The sequence below is a fragment of the Lissotriton vulgaris genome, chromosome 6 (assembly GCF_964263255.1).
Source record: "Lissotriton vulgaris chromosome 6, aLisVul1.2, whole genome shotgun sequence".
Classification (NCBI taxonomy): domain Eukaryota; kingdom Metazoa; phylum Chordata; class Amphibia; order Caudata; family Salamandridae; genus Lissotriton; species Lissotriton vulgaris.
In genome coordinates, this window is record NC_141694.1 from 649,056,889 (window position 1) to 649,077,251 (window position 20,363).

Sequence of the window (20,363 nt, forward strand, 5' to 3'; positions counted from 1 at the left end):
CTTGGGTTCGGTGGTGTTGTTAGTCACTGTTCCCATGCTTCCTCAGTTTTTTATCTGGTTGGTCCGCGTTGTGGTGCGGAAACGTTCTCCGCAGAAAACTAACATAGGCGCGCTGGGGCGGGTCTTATGTGACCTTGCTGACGTCATGTTCGCGGACGACGCCTGGAATCTGCGGCTAGAATCGTCTCTACCAGATAGATCGTTACCGAAGGTAAGTAACTCGTACATCACGAATGGCGTCTTCACTCTGAGGTGGTGCAAGGTCTCGTTCAGCAGTGGGGACAGCCTTGGCTAGATCTGTTCACCACCAATAATAACGCTCATTGGCCTCAGTTCTGCACATTGGCATTTCCAAGGTGGGACTTGCTCTGCGGCGCTTTTCGTCGCAAGTAGAGTTGCGGTCTTCATTACGCCTTTCCACCTATACCACTTCCGCACAGTGCTGAAGAAGAACAAGCACGACCAGGCAAAAGTCATTCTTGTGGCCCAGGACAGGGCACGAAGAGTCTGGTATCCTGAGCTTTTGAACATGGCCTTCGATCCTCTGATCAGACTGCCTCTTCAGGAGGATCTTCTGTCACAGGAACAGGTGACGGTCCCCCACGCGAACCTGTCCAGCCTCCATCTCCTTGCGTGGAGTTTGGGCAGCGACAGTTTACAGCCTTCGACCTTCCCCCCACAGTCTGTAATGTAATCTTAGCAACCAGACGTCCCTCCACTAAAACAGTATATACCTGTAGACGGAATAAATTTGTGGAATATTGTAAATAGATTTCTTAAGGGTATTACTCACCTTTTTTCTCCTATTCCTTTCGTAGTGCCTCAGTGGGAATCAAATCTGGTTCTACCTTACCTTAGGTGTGCTCCTTTCGAGCCATTACATAATTGTTCTCTCAAATTCTTGACTCGCAAGACTGCTGTTCTGGTTGCCATCACCTCTGCTCGCAGGTTGAGTGATCTTCAGGCTCTTTCTTCTAAGCCTCCTTTCCTTGCTGTTCATACGGACAAGGTTGTCCTTCGAACTCGACCTTCTTTTGTTCCCAAAATGGTTACCTCTTTCCACATAGGACAGACCATCACTTTGCCCACCTACTTTCCTCCCCCGCATCCTTCTAAGGAGGAGGAGAGATTCCACCATCTGGACCTGATACGTCTTTTTATCTGAATCGAACAAAACAATTCCGGGTGGATGATCAACTTTTTGGCTATGTGGGTTCCATGAAAGGTCGGGCCGTGCAAAAACGGACCATCTCTCAGTGGGTTGCTCTTTACATAAAAACGTATAATTCCTTTGCGAAAAACGAACCTCCAGTAGGACTGCGCACCCATTCCACCAGGGCAACGGCAGCCACTACTGCTTTGGGACCTGGAGTCCCCCTTAGTGACATCTGCCAGGCGGCCATGTGGGCATCTTTGCACATACTCACTAAACATTATTGCCTGGATACTCCAGTCCGGAGAGCCGGCTTCTTTGGCTGCTCAGTTCTCCAGGACTTTCTGGTGTGAAGTTGGTTCACAGACCCACCTCTGGGGTTGGTATTGCTGGAGTATCTATTCTAAGGAAAGGAATCTATAGCTAAGTCTCTTTCAGATGAACAAGTTACTTACCTTTGGTAATGATATATCGGTAACAGATATATATTAGTTATAGATTCCTTACTGCCCCACCCATCCTCCCAGATCTGCAAACTGACTACTAGTGTAAGGGACTCCCTTTCAGGGCCCTAGTTTTGTGAACCAGTGATCATTGCCTTGCATGGCTCTGAGATTCTGGCGTGAAATGTTGTGTAAAGAACAGACGTCAGCGCGCAGGGGCGCCTAAGCAGCTACCTCGCCGCCATCCCAGCGATCTATGCGACGAACGCTGAGTCAAGTGGCGTGCAAGGTACTGTTACGAAAAAGTTTCTCCGGATCCAGTCTGACGCCTGAGGTTTATTCTAAGGTACAAATCTATAACTAATATATGTCTCTTACAGATATATCATTACTGATTGTAGGTAACTTGTTCGTAACCCTATGATCATGATGTAGTGCTGCAGATTCACAAACTCTCCTGTCTCCCCGGCTGGTATTAGATGGTGAGAAGAATACACACAAATACAGCATGTGCAACAGCAAAAACTAACTATGCAGACTATATCCTCACTCTATATATGGCATGGTGGAAAAAAACATTATCTAACATAGGAGTCTGTGTACATGCGAAATATCTTGAGGGGGAGTAGAAACGACTCACTATGCTGATCATACAATTCCAGGAGGAAAAACAATTTGGAGAGTCCAGGCCCAACACTAGATGGCAGGACTATGCAGAGCATGTGAATCTGCGGCAGTACACATGATGAATAGATGCTTGCACAGTAAGTAACATGCTCCTTTTAAGCTCCTGCTAAGTTGCAGCCCCCTGAAGGATTTGAGGGTTCATTCCAGTTGAGCAAACTACTGGTCTAACCCGTAGAGTGCTTGTCCTGGATATCTTTCAGGCTATCAGGGCAGGATTGGCTACTGGTCTTTCCTTAATAAACCATGCAAAACAAATGTTTTAAAAAGTAGGCTTTAAAGCTTTTTGTTTTGCAATGTTCATTTAGAAGTGCCTGCAGCTCCCCAGCAACAATATCGGCCCCTCCGCAGTGAACCTGAACCCCACCCTGAACCCCGGCCAAAAACGCCTGGTTGCCAGTCCGGCCCTGACTGCTATGTGGGCATCAGGGCTTTGTTCACAAAGCACTATATCCTTGACTGTCAGATCCATTGTGATGTGCATTTTGCATGTTCCCTCCAGCAGGGCTTTTTTATTTGAGCCGTTACACAGGCACTCCACCTTTGGTATCTACTCACACAGTGATGAATCTGCAGTTAGAAGTATCCATTAGAAGAACAAGGTTCGAGGCATGTGGGCTGCTGAATTCATATCTGTGCATAGATCGCCGCCTAGTGTTGGGTCCGGATGATTGCACATTGTTGTCCTGGAAGAGTCTTCGAAGTATCACGAGATAGGTGGCTCCTCCCCTGGACTACAGTGCGCATGGGCATCGACTCCATCCCCAGATTGTTTTTTTTCCGCCATTGGGTTCGGATGTGTTTCGGTTCCCTCTGTCGGAATCGATAGTTGTTTAACTTACTGTGCTCGAGACCAAAAGGTCTCTAGGACTCGCGTCGGTATTGTCTATCGTTCGGGTTCGTTTGTTTCATCGGCTCCAAACTAACACTCCCTTCCGCATGCTTTCGGCGCGGACGGGCCTACACGACGCTCCAACCTACTTTCATCATGGAACGAAGTCCATTTAAACGGTGCCTGGTGTGTGCCTCGAAGTACCCACATATCGACGTGCACCCGGTGTGCAATAAGTGCTTGTCGCCGGACCACGACGAGGCCAAGTGTATGGCCTGCTCCAAGTTCCGGTCAAAGTAGACACTCAAGCTCCGCCGAGCTGCGCGACTGCAGGCCCAGCGATCGGCACCCCCTCCGGCAGACATCTTCGACACGGAGGATGTAGGCGACAACACTATCCAGGATATCACAGAATCTAACCCGGCGTCGGAGGTCGAGGAAGACTACGACGCGGAAGGCGAGGATTTCGATGAAGTCGTCGAGGAGGTAGGGGACGACGACGGGGCCCTTGCCACCGTAGAGGATAGCTCGGACGAGGAGCTTCCTCAAACTGACTCCGGGGCCAGCCACCATTCTAAGGCCCAGGCCGAGGGATCGCCTTCGGGCCTTACCCAAAGCCTTGATTCCCGTCCCACGGCTCCGCCTTCCGGCCCGGCCAAGGACATTGATACAGCACCACTCACGGTACAAAAACCGAAAGTGAAACTATCGGTCTCGACGCCAGACTTATCGAAACCGAAAGCGCTAGTCGCGCAGGTCGGGTCGAAGACTTCGGAGGCCTCGGCGCCAAAGAAATCCAAGATGGCCGTCGAGCTCAAGGGCCACGCCAAAATGGCCGACCCGAAGACTACGGTGTCGAAGCCAAAGGTTAAAGCGACCGACGCGGCTGCATCGGCGCCGAAGATGGTCAACGCACTTAAGAGTCGCATCGATACCAAGACGGCCGACGACCATAAGAAGGCCACTCCCAACACAAAGAAGCGGCAGGACAACCCCAAGTCTCTCACTGCCCCGCTTCCACTCGACAAGGCCATGGGGGCAACTGCGTCGGCTCCGAAGACTGCGTCATTGGTCGCCGTCCAAAAACCAGCTTCTGAAGACTCCCTCGAGTCGGTGCGTCCCTCCGCCTCGTTCACTAAGAAGGTCACGGAGACCCTTCAACGTATTAGGGAAAGGGCCGCAGCAGTCGAGCCGAAGGACCCTGTGCCGCCCAAGCCTCTTCAAAAACCGGCGAAGACGCCAACGCCGATTCTGTTCACGTTGCCGCCGAAGACGGCGCCGAAGGCTTTCACAGCAAAACCTGGGGCCGGAGTGCCCGTGAAGGTATCCTCGACGCCGAAGGCATCGTTGGTGGTTCCTAACCCACGGCACCAACCGCTGGCAGATGAGGAACGTCGAGAAGTGATCATCGACGCCAACACAGGCAAGCTCTCTCTTCTTAAAAGAAAGATCACCCCTGAACCACAATTGGAGCATTTCCAAATTCCACTTAAGAAAAAGATGGACTCTGCTGGTGCCTCTGCCTCTATGGAGCCTGTATCACCACAAGCACATGAACTTTCACCCACTCATTCTAATGTGGAGGAGGGTGGTGGCGACGACGAGGATGAGTATTCCTATCCAGTCTACTCAGAGCCAGAGGATGTAACTGAGCCATGGTCTGCTGGTGGCGATCCTGGGGACCCGCATTCAGGGCAGGAGCCTCAGCTTTTTTCAGCCAAGACTTCCCCAACAGAAGACTCTGCAGCTTTCAATGCTCTAATTGAAAGGGCGGCAGCCAATCATGACGTCAATCTCCATGCTGACCCAGTAGACGTCGACTTTCTCTTTGACACCTTTTCAGTTGCTGAGAAAACTGTAAAAACGTTGCCAATGCTAAAAGGGGTGTTGAAACATGCGGCAGAAGTCTTCAGGAGCCCACCCGAGCAAGAGTCATCAACCCACGTATCGACAAAAAGTACAAGGCAGCGCCCACTGATCCTACTTACATCAAAGGACAGTTGCCTCTGGATTCCCTGGTTGTCTCCAATGAACGCAAAAGAGCCAACTCACAAACTACGGGTGATGCTCCTCCCCCAGACAAGGAATCAAAAGTATTTGAGGCTTCGGGGAAAAGGGTGGCTGCGCAGGCAGCCAACATATGGCGCATATCCAACACACAGGCGCTACTGGCGCGTTATGACAGGGCGCACTATGACACTCTAGAGACCCTTTTACAGCACTTACCCGATCAATATAAGGAAGCAGCAGAAATGTTGATACAGGAGGGGAAGCTTATCACCAATGCTTCAATTAAGTGCGCTCTGGATGTGGCTGACACCGCCTCAAGAGCAATTAACACTAGCGTTCTACTTCGTAGACATGCATGGCTCAGGATATCCGGTTTCAAACCAGACATTCAAACTACCATCTTAAACCAGACAGTCAACCCAGACCACCTGTTTGGCCCAGAGATTGATACCACCCTCGAAGATGAAGAAGTACACCGACACTGCGAAGTCTATGGGTGCCTTGCAGTCCCAGCAGTTTCGGGGTGGTTCTTTTCGTCGCTCCAATAATAGAGGCACCTCAAGGGGTCAACTGTCACAGTCGACGCAATTCTACAAGAGCAACACCCAACCTTCCTATACCAACAAGGGTCGGGGTGGATACCGTGGCAACCACGTCAAAGGCAGAGGACGTGGAAATAACAGCTCCAGGTCCTCCACCGCCAACAAACAGTGACGCCTTGTCACTGCCCCCCCGACCACGCAACACCGGTCGGGGGGAGACTCCAGCAGTTCCTGCCCGTGTGGGAGTCCATCACCACGGACAGGTGGGTCAGATCTCTTATCCAATACGGTTATTGTCTGGAGCTCACATCCACTCCACCCAACATACCCCCAAAAAGCCGTCCTATGTCCGGCGAGCACTTGCACTTGTTGCAGCAGGAAGTCAACGTCATGCTGCAAAAAGGAGCAATAGAGCTCGTGCCCCTGCGGGAAAGAGGTACAGGTGTTTACTCCCTGTACTTTCTGATTCCAAAGAAGGACGGATCCCTCAGGCCCATCCTAGACCTCAGACCCCTCAACTGGTACATTCTGTCAGAACATTTCCATATGCTCACGCTGCAGCAGGTTCTCCCACTGCTTCGGCAAGGGGACTTCCTAGCGACTCTGGACCTCAAGGATGCGTACTTCCACATTCCACTGCATCCTTCACACAAAGTACCTCAGGTTCACCATTCAGAACCAGCACTACCAGTTCAAGGTTTTGCCTTTTGGGGTCATCACAGCGCCCAGGGTTTTCACAAAATGCCTGGCGACGGTGGCGGCGCATCTGAGACGTCAAAACATCCACGTCTACCCCTATCTGGACGACTGGCTCATTCAGGCAAAGTCGGCCCAGCAGTGCGCCACCCACGTGTCCCACCCCATTCAACTTCTGCACAATCTGGGGTTCTCACTGAATTACCAAAAAATCCCATCTCCAGCCCGCCCACATACGGCAGTATCTGGGTGCGACCATAAACACTCTGGCGGCCACAGCGCAGCCGAATTCAGTGAGTGTCAACAGCATTCAGTCGCTGATCCAAAGATTCAGACCTCAACACTCGCTTCCAGCAAGAGTGTTCATGCAGTTGATAGGCATGATGGCCTCCTGCATCTCCATAGTCCCACACGCGAGACTACATATGCGTCCGCTTCAGGAGTGCTTAGCACGTCAGTGGACTCAGGCTCACGGGCAATTGAAAGACCTAATGTTGGTGAGCGGTCGGGCATACAACTCTCTGCATTGGTGGAATCCACAAAACCTTTGCAAGGGCCGACCGTTTCAAGAGCCTGTGCCGCAGATTATCCTGACAACGGACGCTTCTCTCCAGGGATGGGGAGCGCATGTACTCCAATACACGGTGCAGGGGCTATGGATGCTACCGCAAAGGAAGATGCACATCAATATACTGGAACTGATGGCGATCTTCATGGCCTTAAAGGCATTCAAAGTACATCTGTGCAACAAGGTCGTGTTGATCTGGACCGTCAACATGACGGCCATGTACTACATTCAGAAGCAGGGGGGCACACACTCTCCCCAGCTGTCTCATCTGGCTCAGAGCATGTGGAAGTGGGCCATTCAGAGGAACATTTTCCTCATGGCAGAACATCTCCCAGGCAAGGACAATCAGATGGCGGACCTGCTCAGCAGGCACAGCCACCAAATGCACGAGTGGGAGATGCATCCATCAGTACTCCAACCGTACTTCCAAAGGTGGGGTCTGTGAGAAGGTGGCCTGATATGCAGTGCTCACTATTCTAGGGAACACTATGTATCAGTCCAACAACCCTTATTGATGATTGGTTGTAAGTCAACCTTATAGACCAGCTATCCTAGTAGCGTGGATACGAGCAGTCTAAGGCTGAAGACTCGAGAGGGCGCGTTAAGCCATCTGTTATACCATCACATATATCCCTTGAACACCAAGTGAAAGGACACCACACAAGTGTTATGAAAATAAACAGTGTATTTATTAGAATCACAACAGCCCTGTACTCTTTATGAGGACAGGGTACTAAGCACAAAACAAAACTCTTACGAAAATACTTAAGTTAGCACAGTATATACAAATGCCCGAGGGGCACGGAAAACCATATACTCTGAAAGTGGAATGCGAAATTACTAGCAGGTAAGTACAGTACTAATAGGCTTTGTAATCGCTAGGACTTGACTATAGAATCTTTAGATTACTTCTAGGAGGCCCGGGGGACTCGGGTGCAGAGTGTGCACTCTCACGCGTGATGCGGGACAAAGTCTATGGTAGCTAGTAAAAGCAAAGTTAGTGTTCTCGGGCGAACCCGACCTGGTAGGAGGAAAACGAAAGTGGATTCTGACCCTTGGATAGTGAGGCTATGCTGGGGCACCGAAATGCCGAAGTTACCTAGCCCAGGGGCTGCAGCTGCATAGGTCTCAAAAGACGTTGGGAATCCTCATAGACGGACCAGGAGCCTGGAAGAAAGATGCTGGCAGGCGACCAGTGAAGAGAGTTCGGAGTGATCCAAGCCTGGATCTTGAAGATGGACGATACCTGAAAGCAGAGGGGACCAAGTTCGTGACTACTAGCCAGTAGTCAGGTGTCACCAGGAGCGCACCGGATGGTAGTCACCTCGACTAGGTGAGTGGGCGACGCTGGGCTCTGCAGATCTCACGGACCAGGAGGCGTTGTCGGCGACCCGGATGGAGGAGCGAGCTGTCCCACGATGGATGAAGCTGTCGGCGTCGCTGGACCCAGGATTGGGCAACAAAGCCTTGGCTAATTCAAGCCCGCGCGGTGGACCTAAAATGGCGTCTTGAGGGGACCAGAAGGGTCCGGGTTGCTCCTCTTTTGGAAGGGAGCAAGGGCCAGTCTGGAGCAACCAGACCAGCAGCAGTGATGTCGTCGGGCGTCGTTAAGAAGGCCACAAGCCAGCGGGCGAGTAGCCAAACAACGCGGTGAGCAGCAAAAAGCAGAAGGGCCCCACGCAGATCGTGGAGATGCTGGGAGGCTGTACTTCGGTGCTGGAGCTGCTCAGGGTCGGGGCTTCTCGGACCCCAAAGCACTCACCAGAGGATCCCTCGGCGGTCGTGCTGGAAAGAAGTCGTGCAGTCTTGAAGATGGCCGGTCCCTCGAGGTCTCGTCGCACTTACGGTTCTCAGCTTTGCTGTAGAGGTCAGAGGTGCCAGGGAAGCCGGTTCTCGTCGAGCTGGGCAGTCGGATTCCGGAGGAAGGACTTGCAGCAGACCGCAGTGTTCTTAAGATGGTGCCCGCTGATGCAGGGTGACTACTCCTTAGTCACAAGGGAGAATCTTGAAGAAGAAATCTTGAAGTCCTTTCGTAGAAAGTCGTGTCTTGATTCCAAAGATGATCTAATGTGGAAGGGGGCCCGCTCCTAACTTTATACTAGGAAAAGGGGCTGACCCGGTGACTAGGTCCTGCCTATGGGTGGGGACTAGGAAGGGGGGTGGTTACACCCCTCTCCCATGCCGGACTTTCCCCAGGCCAGGGGCTGGTGTGCCCCTGGAACTGGTTCTAGCCGGCAGATGCGTAGTGAGCACTGGGGTGCCACTCAGCAGTCACCTTCCTGTAAAGCCCTGCCTACCCAGGATACACAAAACCCTGTCTGGGATGGTGCTAGCACCGCCCCTGACAGGAAACCCTTTGTCCAAGCTCTCCGCGCTGGAAGGACTCCCAGCAGCAGGAGGTCAGACTCGTGTCTGTGGTGGCAGCATCCATTTTGTGGAGCTGAGGCTTCGCTTAACTTTAACCGGGGTTCACAGTTACCTCCATGTCGTGTCCCTCTAGAAGGGTGGAATGCTAACCCCGTCGCCAGAATTGGCGAGGGGTTAGTATTCCAATTCGTATGACACCTTACTCGACATGTTTTGATAAAGCAATACCAGAGATAGCATTTAACCGCGAGGATTATAATGCACTTAAGAGTATATGGTATGCGTTATCATGGAACAGCTATTAGGACTTGGTTCCGCAAGGTGCAAACGGGCTCAGCTCATGCCAGAGCACCATTTCACACGATTCCAAGCTCTGTGCCTTCAGGATTGTCAAGGCCTGCCATAGGAGTGACTGATAGGAATCTGTGTGTCCATTTTAGGGTTAGATATAGGTATACTATATCTAAAGCAAAGGGTGATTACACCACCTTGCCCCAGCTGTCGTGCAGCCAGTTGTGTCAGATTTAGATGGCCATCCAGGGGTGGCATAATACATGCTTCAGCCCCTGGTAGGCCCTGGGTACACCTATGCCCTGAGTTACAGGGTCTGATAAGGTGGCCCAGTCCCAATTGGATAATGCACCTAAGGCACACATGTCAATTTAGTGAGAGAACAGCTAGGCTGTGGGTCTGATTGGCAGGCCCACAGCCAGGGAAAGTCGGAAACCAGTGAAACAAAAGCAAAAAATCTGGGTGATCATAGGATTGCAGACCCTACTCTCCTACAGCGTCATCCAGAGATCGACCTGTTCGCCACAAGGGAGAACGCAAAATGCCAAAGCTTCGCCGCCAGGTTCCCACACCCTCAGTCGCAGGGCAATGCGATATGGATGAACTGGTCAGGCAGATTTGCGTACGCTTTTCCCCCAGCACCTCTGATACTGCTGGTGGCGCGCAAGCTCAGGCAGCACTCGATGACCCTCATCCTAGTTGCTCCAACGTGGGCTCGCCAACCATGGTACACCACGTTTCTGGAACTTTCCGTGGTACCGCATCAAAGGCTTCATCTCACACCCAGCCTTCTGACGCAGAGCCATGGCGACATTCAGCACCCGGATCCGCAACAGCTCAACCTGGTGATCTGGCTCCTGAAGTCCTAGAATTCGGCTACCTCAACCTTCCTCCCAATTGCATGGACATCATTTGGGAGGCTAGAAAGCCCACTACTAGAGCATGTTATGCGGCAAAATGGAAACGGTTTTTCATCTATTGCGCAAACAACGACATTGATCCATTAGATGCTTCTATTCAGAACATCTGTTACCTGTTCCATCTATACAGGTGTAATCTGGCATATACTTCCATTCGCATTCACCTGTCTGCAATGGCCGCATACCTCCAAAATAGACAGCACCTTTCACTTTTCAAGGTGCCTGCCATCAAAGCCTTTCTAGAAGGCCTCAAAAGAGTCATTCCGCCACGGACTCCACCAGCTCCTGAATGGAACCTCAATGTGGTTCTTACAAGACTGATGGGTCCTCCCTTTGAACCACTACATTCCTGCGAGATTCAGTTCTTGACGTGGAAAGTGGCTTTCCTTGTAGCGATTACATCGCTACGGAGGGTTAGTGAACTGCAAGCCCTCACAATCCAAGAGCCTTTCTTGCAAGTTCATTCAAACAGGGTAGTGCTCCGCACTAACCCTAAATTTCTACCCAAGGTTGTGTCTCAGTTCCACATCAACCAAACCATTGAGTTGCCGGTGTTCTTTCAAAGAGTCACTGGCGGAGCGGATGCTCCATACCCTTGACGTTAAACGGGCCCTAATGTATTACATTGATAGGACCAAGGATTTTAGAAAGACTAAGCAGCTTTTTGTTGCCTTTGCGCCACATCACAAAGGTAACCCTATTTCCAAGGCTGGTATTGCTAGGTGGATCGTAAAATGTATTCAAATCTGCTATGCAAAGGCAAAACGCACTCTTACCATTCCACCAAGAGCCCACTCCACTAGAAAGTTGGGGGCCTCTATGGCTTTCCTTGGAAACATTCCCTTAGAGGACATATGTAGAGCAGCCACATGGTCTACCACACACACATTTACTCAGCATTACTGTGTAGACGTGCACTCCAAACAGCAGGCAGCTGTAGGGCAGGCTGTTCTCAAGACACTTTTCCAAACTGCTGCAGCTGGCATGGGCGGCCGCCGCTAATGGAGGGACTGCTATGTATTCTATGCACAGATATGAATTCAGCCGCCCACATGCCTCGAACTGCAAATGCTACTTACCAGTATGCATCTGTTCTTGGCATGTAGGGCTGCTGACATTCATATTGCCCGCCCTCCTCCCCGGCGCCTGTAGCAGCATCAGTGTTCACATATCATTTCATGGCATGGTCATCATTCACTGAGTTTCACTCCATCTTGGCCACAATGGCTAAAAACAATCTGGGGATGGAGTCGATGCCCATGCGCACTGTAGTCCTGGGGAGGAGCCACCGATCTCGTGATACTTCGAAGACTCTTCCAGGACAACAATGTGCAATCATCCGGACCCAACACTAGGCGGCGATCTATGCACAGATATGAATGTCAGCAGCCCTACATGCCAAGAACAGATGCATACTGGTAAGTAGCATTTGCATTATTTACCTTTGCTAATGCTCTTTCTGATGGGTATTCTATGTAACTGCTGACTCCTCCTGCCTCCCTTTTATGAGAATAGACTTTTTTCCTTCTAAGAAGTTCTCAAGAGAGATCTGCACACTGGTTAAGCTAATTTGCTGATAGGCGCTGCGTCTGAGTGTGCGGGCAAGTCTTCAAAAGCCACACCTGGGTGGCTCTTACATATGACCCTGCTTGTCACTTCTGGAGCAGAATGATGTGGATGAGGAACTGCATGACATCAACCTACCTGTACTGCTTTGACTTTCCGGATCCAGTCCTATACCTTGGGGAATATACACAAATTAAGTATTCTTTGGTTAGAGTATCCATCAAAAAGAGCTTTATCAATGTAAGTAACTTGTCCTGAGTCAGTATTTTGTGTAGCGTGTTAATTGCATATTTTCTTCTTTTGTCCAGGTACCACTTCTTGCTCAGCAAGCTATGCTCTCCAGGCTCGGAAGGAGTGTTTTCTTTTTTTGTCAGAAAAACTATCTGCTATCACTCCTTTGACAGAAGTTATCAAGAATGACCTAAGCATTTATGACCGTTTTAAGGAGCGGAAACTAATTTCAGTTGAATATTGTTTTGGAATCCATCCGTTCTACATACCAATAGGTAAGCCAATCACTAAATGTGATAAATCAATTTGCAGGGGAACGTATGTTCATCTTCTATTTTTATTTCTCATTAAAGTTTCTTAATTTTGCCTAGGTACCCTTGGAAAAATCATGGGCCAAATTATGTTCTTGTGTACTCAACCAAGGAACCATCTGGCATAATTCTGCTTATTTTCCCAATCATGCTTTTTGGAATGCAGATCTATTAATTGCCTTCAGTTATATTAGTTTTCACAGTGACTAAAACATACTTGTACCTGTGCTGTAGTAATTTTTTTCTGTGGGCAGTTCCAAAAGTGCCTCATGCTTTTTTTCCTGATAACCCTTTTCTCTTTTGGATCATGCATGTAGCGTTAGCAATATTTTTGTAGCATATTTCATATGCGATCTGCTATTTGTTTAGAAATCATAGTAGCCGTCATTCCCAAGAATTAAATTCTCATTTGTGTAGGTGAGCCTTTTACTCTGAAACATAACTTAGGTGGCAAGGGTTTGTGGTGTCAGATGAGTGCGTTCATGTGTTGGCTAATGGCCCATCACCACCACCAGTTTCATCCCAGCTTAATGTTTAGTAAGGAGGTAGACTGACGGCAAGTCTTGAAGAACCACTCCTTTGTGTTAACTCTCTACTATTGCCTATGCTAAGGATTCCCATGATATTGAGCCATGTAGGATCTTATTAGAGATAAAATTAAAAGGCAAAGTGTTAAGGAAATGTCACCTCCAAAAACCTGGTGTTAAAGCCGTGCGATGCCATGACTGCAGGATGCCAACGATGGTCACATTTCCACACTATGTGTGCTTGTTGTGTCTAGGGTTTTTCACACATCTCAGTAAAGCGACTCATGCCAACTGATGCACCCAAAGGGAGCAGAAGGTGAAGTTGTATGCACCCCAAAAAAAAAAACATTTGCTAGACAACAAACCCTTTCCCTCTCCGAGGTTGTGGCGCTATTTTTCGTCTAGGTCTCCAGGTCCTAGTTCTGCTCCAGTTCGACATCTTCCAGGATGTCAAAGTTGAGGTGAGGGACAATTTGTACTGCAAGCTTATGAAGACCAAGTGGGATTTGTCCACATCTTGCCAATCCAATAAGAAATCATGCACATGGGCCTGACTCAGCTGCCATCATCCAACTTTAGGTCTGTTCCGAGACTGGTCCTGATGTGTCCTGTGATCACATGATTGTTGCTGACACTGCAACAGAGGCCTTGAAAGAATGCATGATGCAATATTTCAGGGCAATGGTGGCCCCCATTAAAAGCTCCAGTGAGCCTCATGGAGCTGCAGGAGTCTCCAGTCAGACACTTGCTGACTTATGTTTTGCTATGAGATTAACAAGATGCAGCCTCTCAGTTTAAATTATTTTCAGCCTCTCCCTTGAAGCCAGTACTATTGAGGTTATCGGTTTCAAGTACTTTTTTGGAGGTGGTTTTCTGGGTTAGAGTCAGGGTGCCCCCAGGGTCAAGGATGCACTCTCAAAACACCCTCAGCAGCACTAGGGCGGCCAGGTGCAAAGTGCTGTGGCCCAGTGTTACTCAATGAAGGATAGGGTGCCTCCGGTTGGGGGCTACTCACAAGCTGGCCATAAAGTTGTGGGAACAAAGCTCCCTTTAGGCTCAGGGCAAAGGGGGATCCGTGTTAGCACACAAAGTGCACCCACAACGGGGGCTGAGTGCTGGGTTCTGTTTTGGCGTTGGGTGCCCTGTTGATTTCGATGGGGATTCTCTGTTTGCAAGAAAGACTGCAGGCTCAGGGACGAATATCTTCTGGAGGTGACCACTGGTTGGAGAGTTAAGTTGGGATGCTGGGACACAGTCTGTTCGACCACCCAGTTGTGGGAGTATGGTGCAGGGGTGTCTTTAGGCGTCTGGTTTTCTTACTAGCTGCAGTCGCAGGGGATCCTCCAGAAGGGGGCTGCGGGTGTCGATTGGTGATTCGAGGCAGGTCAGAGATCACCAGATCTCGGGTCAGGATCTCCGGGGGGACCTCCTTGTGGTGTTGGGCCACTCTAACTTGTGGGCGTCGGGTGCAGACTCACGGATTTGGCCGGAGCCAGAGTCGGTGGGTGAGCAAATCCGGTGCTCACTGGAGGCAAAGTCTTGGTTTAGAAGGCAGGGCAGTTCCTTTGGGTTATTGGGGACTGCTGGCTGAAGGACACACCAGGATTTTGCTGGAGCGGGTTCGGGGTAGGACAGGCCGTTAGGGCTCTTGATAAGTCAGTGGACATCGTCCTCTTCTTAGTTCGGCGTGACCTCTTTGGTCCTTCTACTTTTCTTCTGGTCGGTTCTTGTCTGAAGAGACAAGGTTCTGGGTTGCCCCTAAATACTAAATTTAGGGACGTTACAGGTAATAAAGGCTGGGACCAAGGGGTCACTTTCTTCGAGTGGGTACATCCCCTATTATGCCACCCTCCAGTAAGAGGGGGGCATGTGCCTCTCTCTGGTTGGCTGGGTCCCCCCCATCTGAAAGATGGTTGGGACTGAGTTTTGCTTCACCTCACCTCCCACACCTGAGGGGTGGGGTTGGCAAAGGTGGCCACATCTCCCTTTCTTACTTGGTTTTCCCTCCGATTCTCCCGCCCCGAGTGGGGGTCAGACCCGCCGGGGCCCAGTTGCTGGAAGCAGCAAAGGCTGGGGTAGCCCACAAAGGCGGCAAGCCTTTGAAGCTTCCCCTTCGTGGACTCTGCCCATCCTGGTGGTGGAGGCTTGGCAGCTTGTCCCAGGAGGTGCATTGTTTCAGACCCCTAAGTGCAGAAGGCGGTCGACCCAGGGTCCAGAAACATGTCTGGGGGTGGCAGCTGGCGAGCAGCCACTCAGCCAGGACACTAGAGTTAGGTCGTTTTCAGGGGGCATCTCTAAGATGCCCTCCGAGTGCATTTTTCATTAAATCCCACACTGACCTAGGTTTAATGTGCTGAGAAATTCGATACCAAACTTCCCAGTTTTCAGTAAAGCCATTATGGTGCTGGGGAGTTCTTGATGACAAACTCCCAGCACCATTTACTCATTATGACATTACTTTCACTTACATGAATTGTTTTGGACAGTGTAGGGGTACAGGGTTTCTGCACCTGTACCCTTGCGGTACCGGTCCAATGAGGAGCTGCCCTATGAGGAAGCATTACCTCCCTTGGGGTGTGTGAGGGCCTTTGCTCTTGAAGGATCAGATCCCCCGGACGTGAAGCCTTCAGGAACTTCTTGACCGACCTTCCCACAGGAATTGTACACCTTCTTGAATTCCTTTGATAGCCTGGTGGTGCAACACACCTACTTGCAAAGCTATTTTCCCACATGTCTTAAGCCAAATGGGCCTTAGGGCTGGGGGCAGCATCTCCCAGGTCTGGGGAAAGCCAAGTTGCGTACAAAAGCGGAAGGATCTTTGAAGCCCCAGGTCTTGATATGCAAGATCACAAGCCAGCCTGCTGGAGGAGGCTCCAGTGCAGGAATGGTTTCTGAGCCCAGAGTGTGGACTGTCACCTGCAGGGGGTCAGAATCAGGTCTGTAGTGCGATGCTGGATGATGCCAACTAGCCAGCACACTAAGAGGCTGGTAGATTTTGAGGGGACATCTCTAAGGTGCCACCTAGGTGCATGTTTTAATAAATCTGCGACTGGTATCAGTATTGTGAGAAAATGCCATCTTTCCTGCATTGGTATGCCCCCACTTTTTGCTGAACTGCTGATGTGCTTTGACTTAATGTGCCCTGGGCTCCTGCCAACCAGGTACCCAGGGCCTGTGTCCCTTCCCTAAAACTGTGTTGAACCTAAAACCCAATTGGCCTCTCTGGCCACCTGTCAGCCCCTAGTAAATGGTACCCAGGGCATGGTGACCAGAGAAGACCCTTAAGGGCTGCAGCACTTATTGTGCCACCTTAGGGGCCCTGTACCCTGACACCCACACCCTGCCTTTGCAGGCTGAGTGTCTAAGTACAGAACTAAAGAGTCTACATAGCACAACTCCCTGTGTGCCATGCCCACTAGACCCACTGCTCTGGCATACCTCAGTCACCCCTCTAGCTGGGTGCCTTATGCCAGTGGTGTGGGCACAGGTGCATGAGCCCTGTGCCCCTACAGTACCCAGGGCCATCCCAGGGCACTGCAAGTGCAGTGCTGCCATTAAGTGTATATGGTGGTGGGAGATCGACATTACGAACTCCACAGCACCATGATGGCCCCACTGAAGACTGAGAAGTTTGGTATCAAACTCCTCAGCACATTAAACCCGCACTGATGCCAGTGTGAGATTTAATGTAAAATGCACCAGAGGGCATCTTAGAGATGCCCCTTGAAACCTAACCTACAATCCACGTCTGGACTGAGAGGCTGCCTAGGCTGCCCCATAGCAGACATGTTGCTGGACCCCTGGGTGGAGAGCCCCCGCTCTGGGCCTGCAACAATGCACATCCTGTGCGAGGTGCTAGTTCTTCTCCCCCAGGATGGGCAGGGGGAAGCTTCAAAGGCCTGCCGCCTCTGTGAGATTCTCCAGACCATCTGCTGTACCCAGAAACTGTCCCCCACCGGTTCTGACCCCCCACTCTGGCGGGAACACTGGCGCGAAACCATATCTCAGGAAGGGGGAGTGCCAGCCTGTGCCAACCCCACCCCTCAGGTGGGAGAGGCGAGGTGAAGATGGGGAGCCCTGCCCAATCATAGCTAGGCTCCTGCCCCCATCCCACAGGAGAGGAGCAGACTAGGGGGTGTACCCACCCCAGGACAGGGACCTATTGGTCCCTGCCCTTGCCCTACCTGTAAAACCCCTAAATTCAATATTTAGGGGCTCCCTGAACCCTCCTTCCTCAGATCCCGTTTTGAAAACCAAGAAGATGAACAAGAAGAACCAAGAAGATAAACCTGCAGTGCAGCTGCTAACAAAAGGATGACGACAACTGACTTGGCCCCAGCCCTACCGGCCTGTTGATCATTGAACCTGTTCCTGCTTAACCCCGGCGTCTCCTGCGGGCAGCAACCCCGAGAGCCCCGGGTTTACTAGTAACCTGTGTTTTCTCCATAGGAACCCATTGTCTGCTTTTCTTTGAAATTTCTTCTAAGTGTCTATTTTGAAAAATTGAAATATTCCTTAAAAATGGTACCAACTACTGAAACGTGATTACTTACCTGTCTTAAGTAGAGATCCCAGTGCTGGACCTAGGAGCCCAGTACTGGATTACAAAAGTAACGAGAACGTACTTTACCTGTAACCTGAATTTTCTTCCATTGGATAACATTGCTAGATTTTCACTGAAAAGTTTCCAAGTGTGAACTTTTATAATACCTTTATATTCCTCAAAAATCATTGCAATAACCAAAACGTTTTTACTAAACTGTTTTCAGCTTAGACCCCAAGACTGAATCTAGAATCCAGCCCTGGAATTACAAAAGTAACTTACAAAGTAATCAACTGCATTTTTTGTAGAAAAACCCATTGTTTGCAATGTTATATTGTGTTAAGAATTGTATTGCCTACTGCAACCCCTGAACCTGTTGTGTTTACAAAATCTGAAAGAAAAACGTTAGTTAGATTCCTTACCGTAGAATATTCCCAGGCGTCGGACTGTATCAGGAAAGTTATCGTCAGCAGTAGCTCTGCGCGTCGGTAGGCGTCGTCTGCGGTTCCGCATCAGTCTTCGGCGTTGTGATCGCCGGGATGCTGCCGTCGGAGTATTTAGACGCTGCCCTCGCGCGCGGACGTCAATTCTTCTTTTTTTTGGGCCAGATCCGGGAAGAGCAGTACTCTAGTCATTTTTTGACTAACTTTTTTGATCCCTTTTCGAGTCTACCTTCGACTCGTGGTGCCGTTAGGGATTCCTGGTTTTAATCCTTGTGAGGCCTGTCACTGCCTGATGTTGATGACCGACCCCCACCGTCTGTGCCTTTACTGCCTTGGGCCATCCATGATGACAAGTTGTGCTCCGACTGCCGGGCCTTGACCTCGAAGGCTAGACTGGAGCGGTCCAATAAGCTGCTCGAGCTCCGGCAGTCTGTGCCGCTCGAGTTCCTGGTCAAGGAGGAAGTCGTGGGACCTGTCGCGGAGCCGCAGCCATCGACGTTCGACGAGCCACCACCATTTGTTGGGCTCCAAGTCCTCCGGTAAGTCGAGGCATTCGAAAAAAAGTTGAAGAGGCTTCATCGCTCTTCCGACTCCCCCCGACGTGGCCGGGGGTTTGGACAGCACAGCCCGCGTGGCTCAGCCGTAGCCGCAGGGGCCGCGTCCAGCTCCATACACGTTGGTCCCTGGGCTGCACGCGATGCCGGAGTAGATCAGTGCTTTCCTCACGCCCATGAGGTCGCACTTCCCTCTGTCGGAACCTGCTGAGGCGCCTTCGGGCCCTGCGGGTCTGACTGGGAGCCCTAGCGGACCGGTGGCTCCGGCCCCGGTGCCGTCGGGTGCTTTGGCGGTACAAAAGGGGGTGGTGCTAAAGGGGGTGGTAAAAAACGGGGTGGTTTGGTGCTTTGGTGCTTTGCTGGTGTCGTCGACTCCAGTCACGATGCCACAGGGCACCGCAAGATCCAGGCCTGGATCCGGGTCGTCGCCAGTCGACCTCACGACTCCGCTTCCGCCAAGGGTTTCGCTCCCGGCGCCGTCCTCGGACGACGTCGACCCCCAGTCCGGGACCGGCGTCGATGGGAGAGGCCTTAACCTACGACCCAGCTACATCATTTTTGCCTGCTTATCAGGAGATGGATGATGATGAGGAGGACTGGGAGGGGTCTGAGGCCCCTCTGGCAAAGCAGTGCCAGTTGAGCCAGGACTGGGCAGAAGAGCTGGAGGAGGCCAGTGGTCTGGACACTTCGCCCGACACTGGATTCATCTCTCCTCCCTCCGTGGCTTCGGAGGAGGGGGCTGCTCACAGCGTGGTGTTGAACAGGGCGGCCAAGGCCTTGGCTCTTGAGCTCCCTGTGGCTGCTGTGACGACTAACCTCACTGAGGTGCTCAAACCTCAGGCAAGCTCCTCATACTGCCGTTTAACGAAGCCCTCACTGACGTTCTGATGGGCACCTGGTCCAAGCCCTCCACAGACCTCCCTGTGGATCGGAACGTGGCCGGACGCCACCGCCCGGCAATGGGCTACCTCTGCTTTGTCCGTTCACCCCACCCCTGAGAGCCTGGTGATCCAGGCCTTTACGTCCCGGACCGCATTCCCGACCGCTCCTCTGGATCGGGAATCCAAAAGGTATGATCAGTTTGGGAAGAAACTGTTCTCCTCCCTGAATTTGGGGCTGCGGTCTATGAACACCGCCTGCCTATATTGCCGTTGCACCCACTTTCTGTGGGATACGGTTGCGGAGGTGCTGCCACAGGGCCTGGAGGAGGCCCGGACACGACTCACCCAAGCCCTGGCGGAAGTGCAGGATGCAGCACGCTACTCGATCCGGTGTGGACTTGACACCACGGACTCGCTGGGTAGAGAGATTGCAACGACAGTGGCGTTTCGCCGACACGCCTGGCTGAGGTCCGCCAACTTTTAGGGGGATGTCCAGGCCACGCTCATGGGCATGCCCTTCGATGGCCGTCGCCTCTTTGGCGACAAAGCGGATAGTGTGCTGAAGCGTTTTAAGGACTCCAGGGCTACGGCCAAGTCCTTGGGCCTAGACCAACACCAGCAAACTTCCACTTTTCGCCCCTTTCCTTGCCAAGGAAGGGGCGCCCCCACACGTCCAGCAAGCCACAGGCTGCAGAACCAGTCTCAACGTGGTTGCAGACGTGGTTACCGCCGTGGCGGTTCCGGGGGACACCGGCAGGGTCAGTCAACATCTGCCCTCGAAGCATCTGCATCTAAGCCTTT

At 51.4% G+C, this 20,363-nt stretch overlaps 1 protein-coding gene across 1 annotated transcript in view; it reads left to right on the plus strand.

The window, feature by feature from the left end:
• MDN1 (midasin AAA ATPase 1) overlaps window positions 1–20,363 on the plus strand; it is a 2,142,100-nt gene that overhangs the window by 553,250 nt on the left and 1,568,487 nt on the right. Inside the window, exon 35 of the mRNA XM_086926648.1 lies at window positions 12,381–12,578. Coding sequence (XP_086782774.1) covers window positions 12,381–12,578 — 198 coding nt within the window. The remainder of the gene's footprint in view (window positions 1–12,380; window positions 12,579–20,363) is intronic.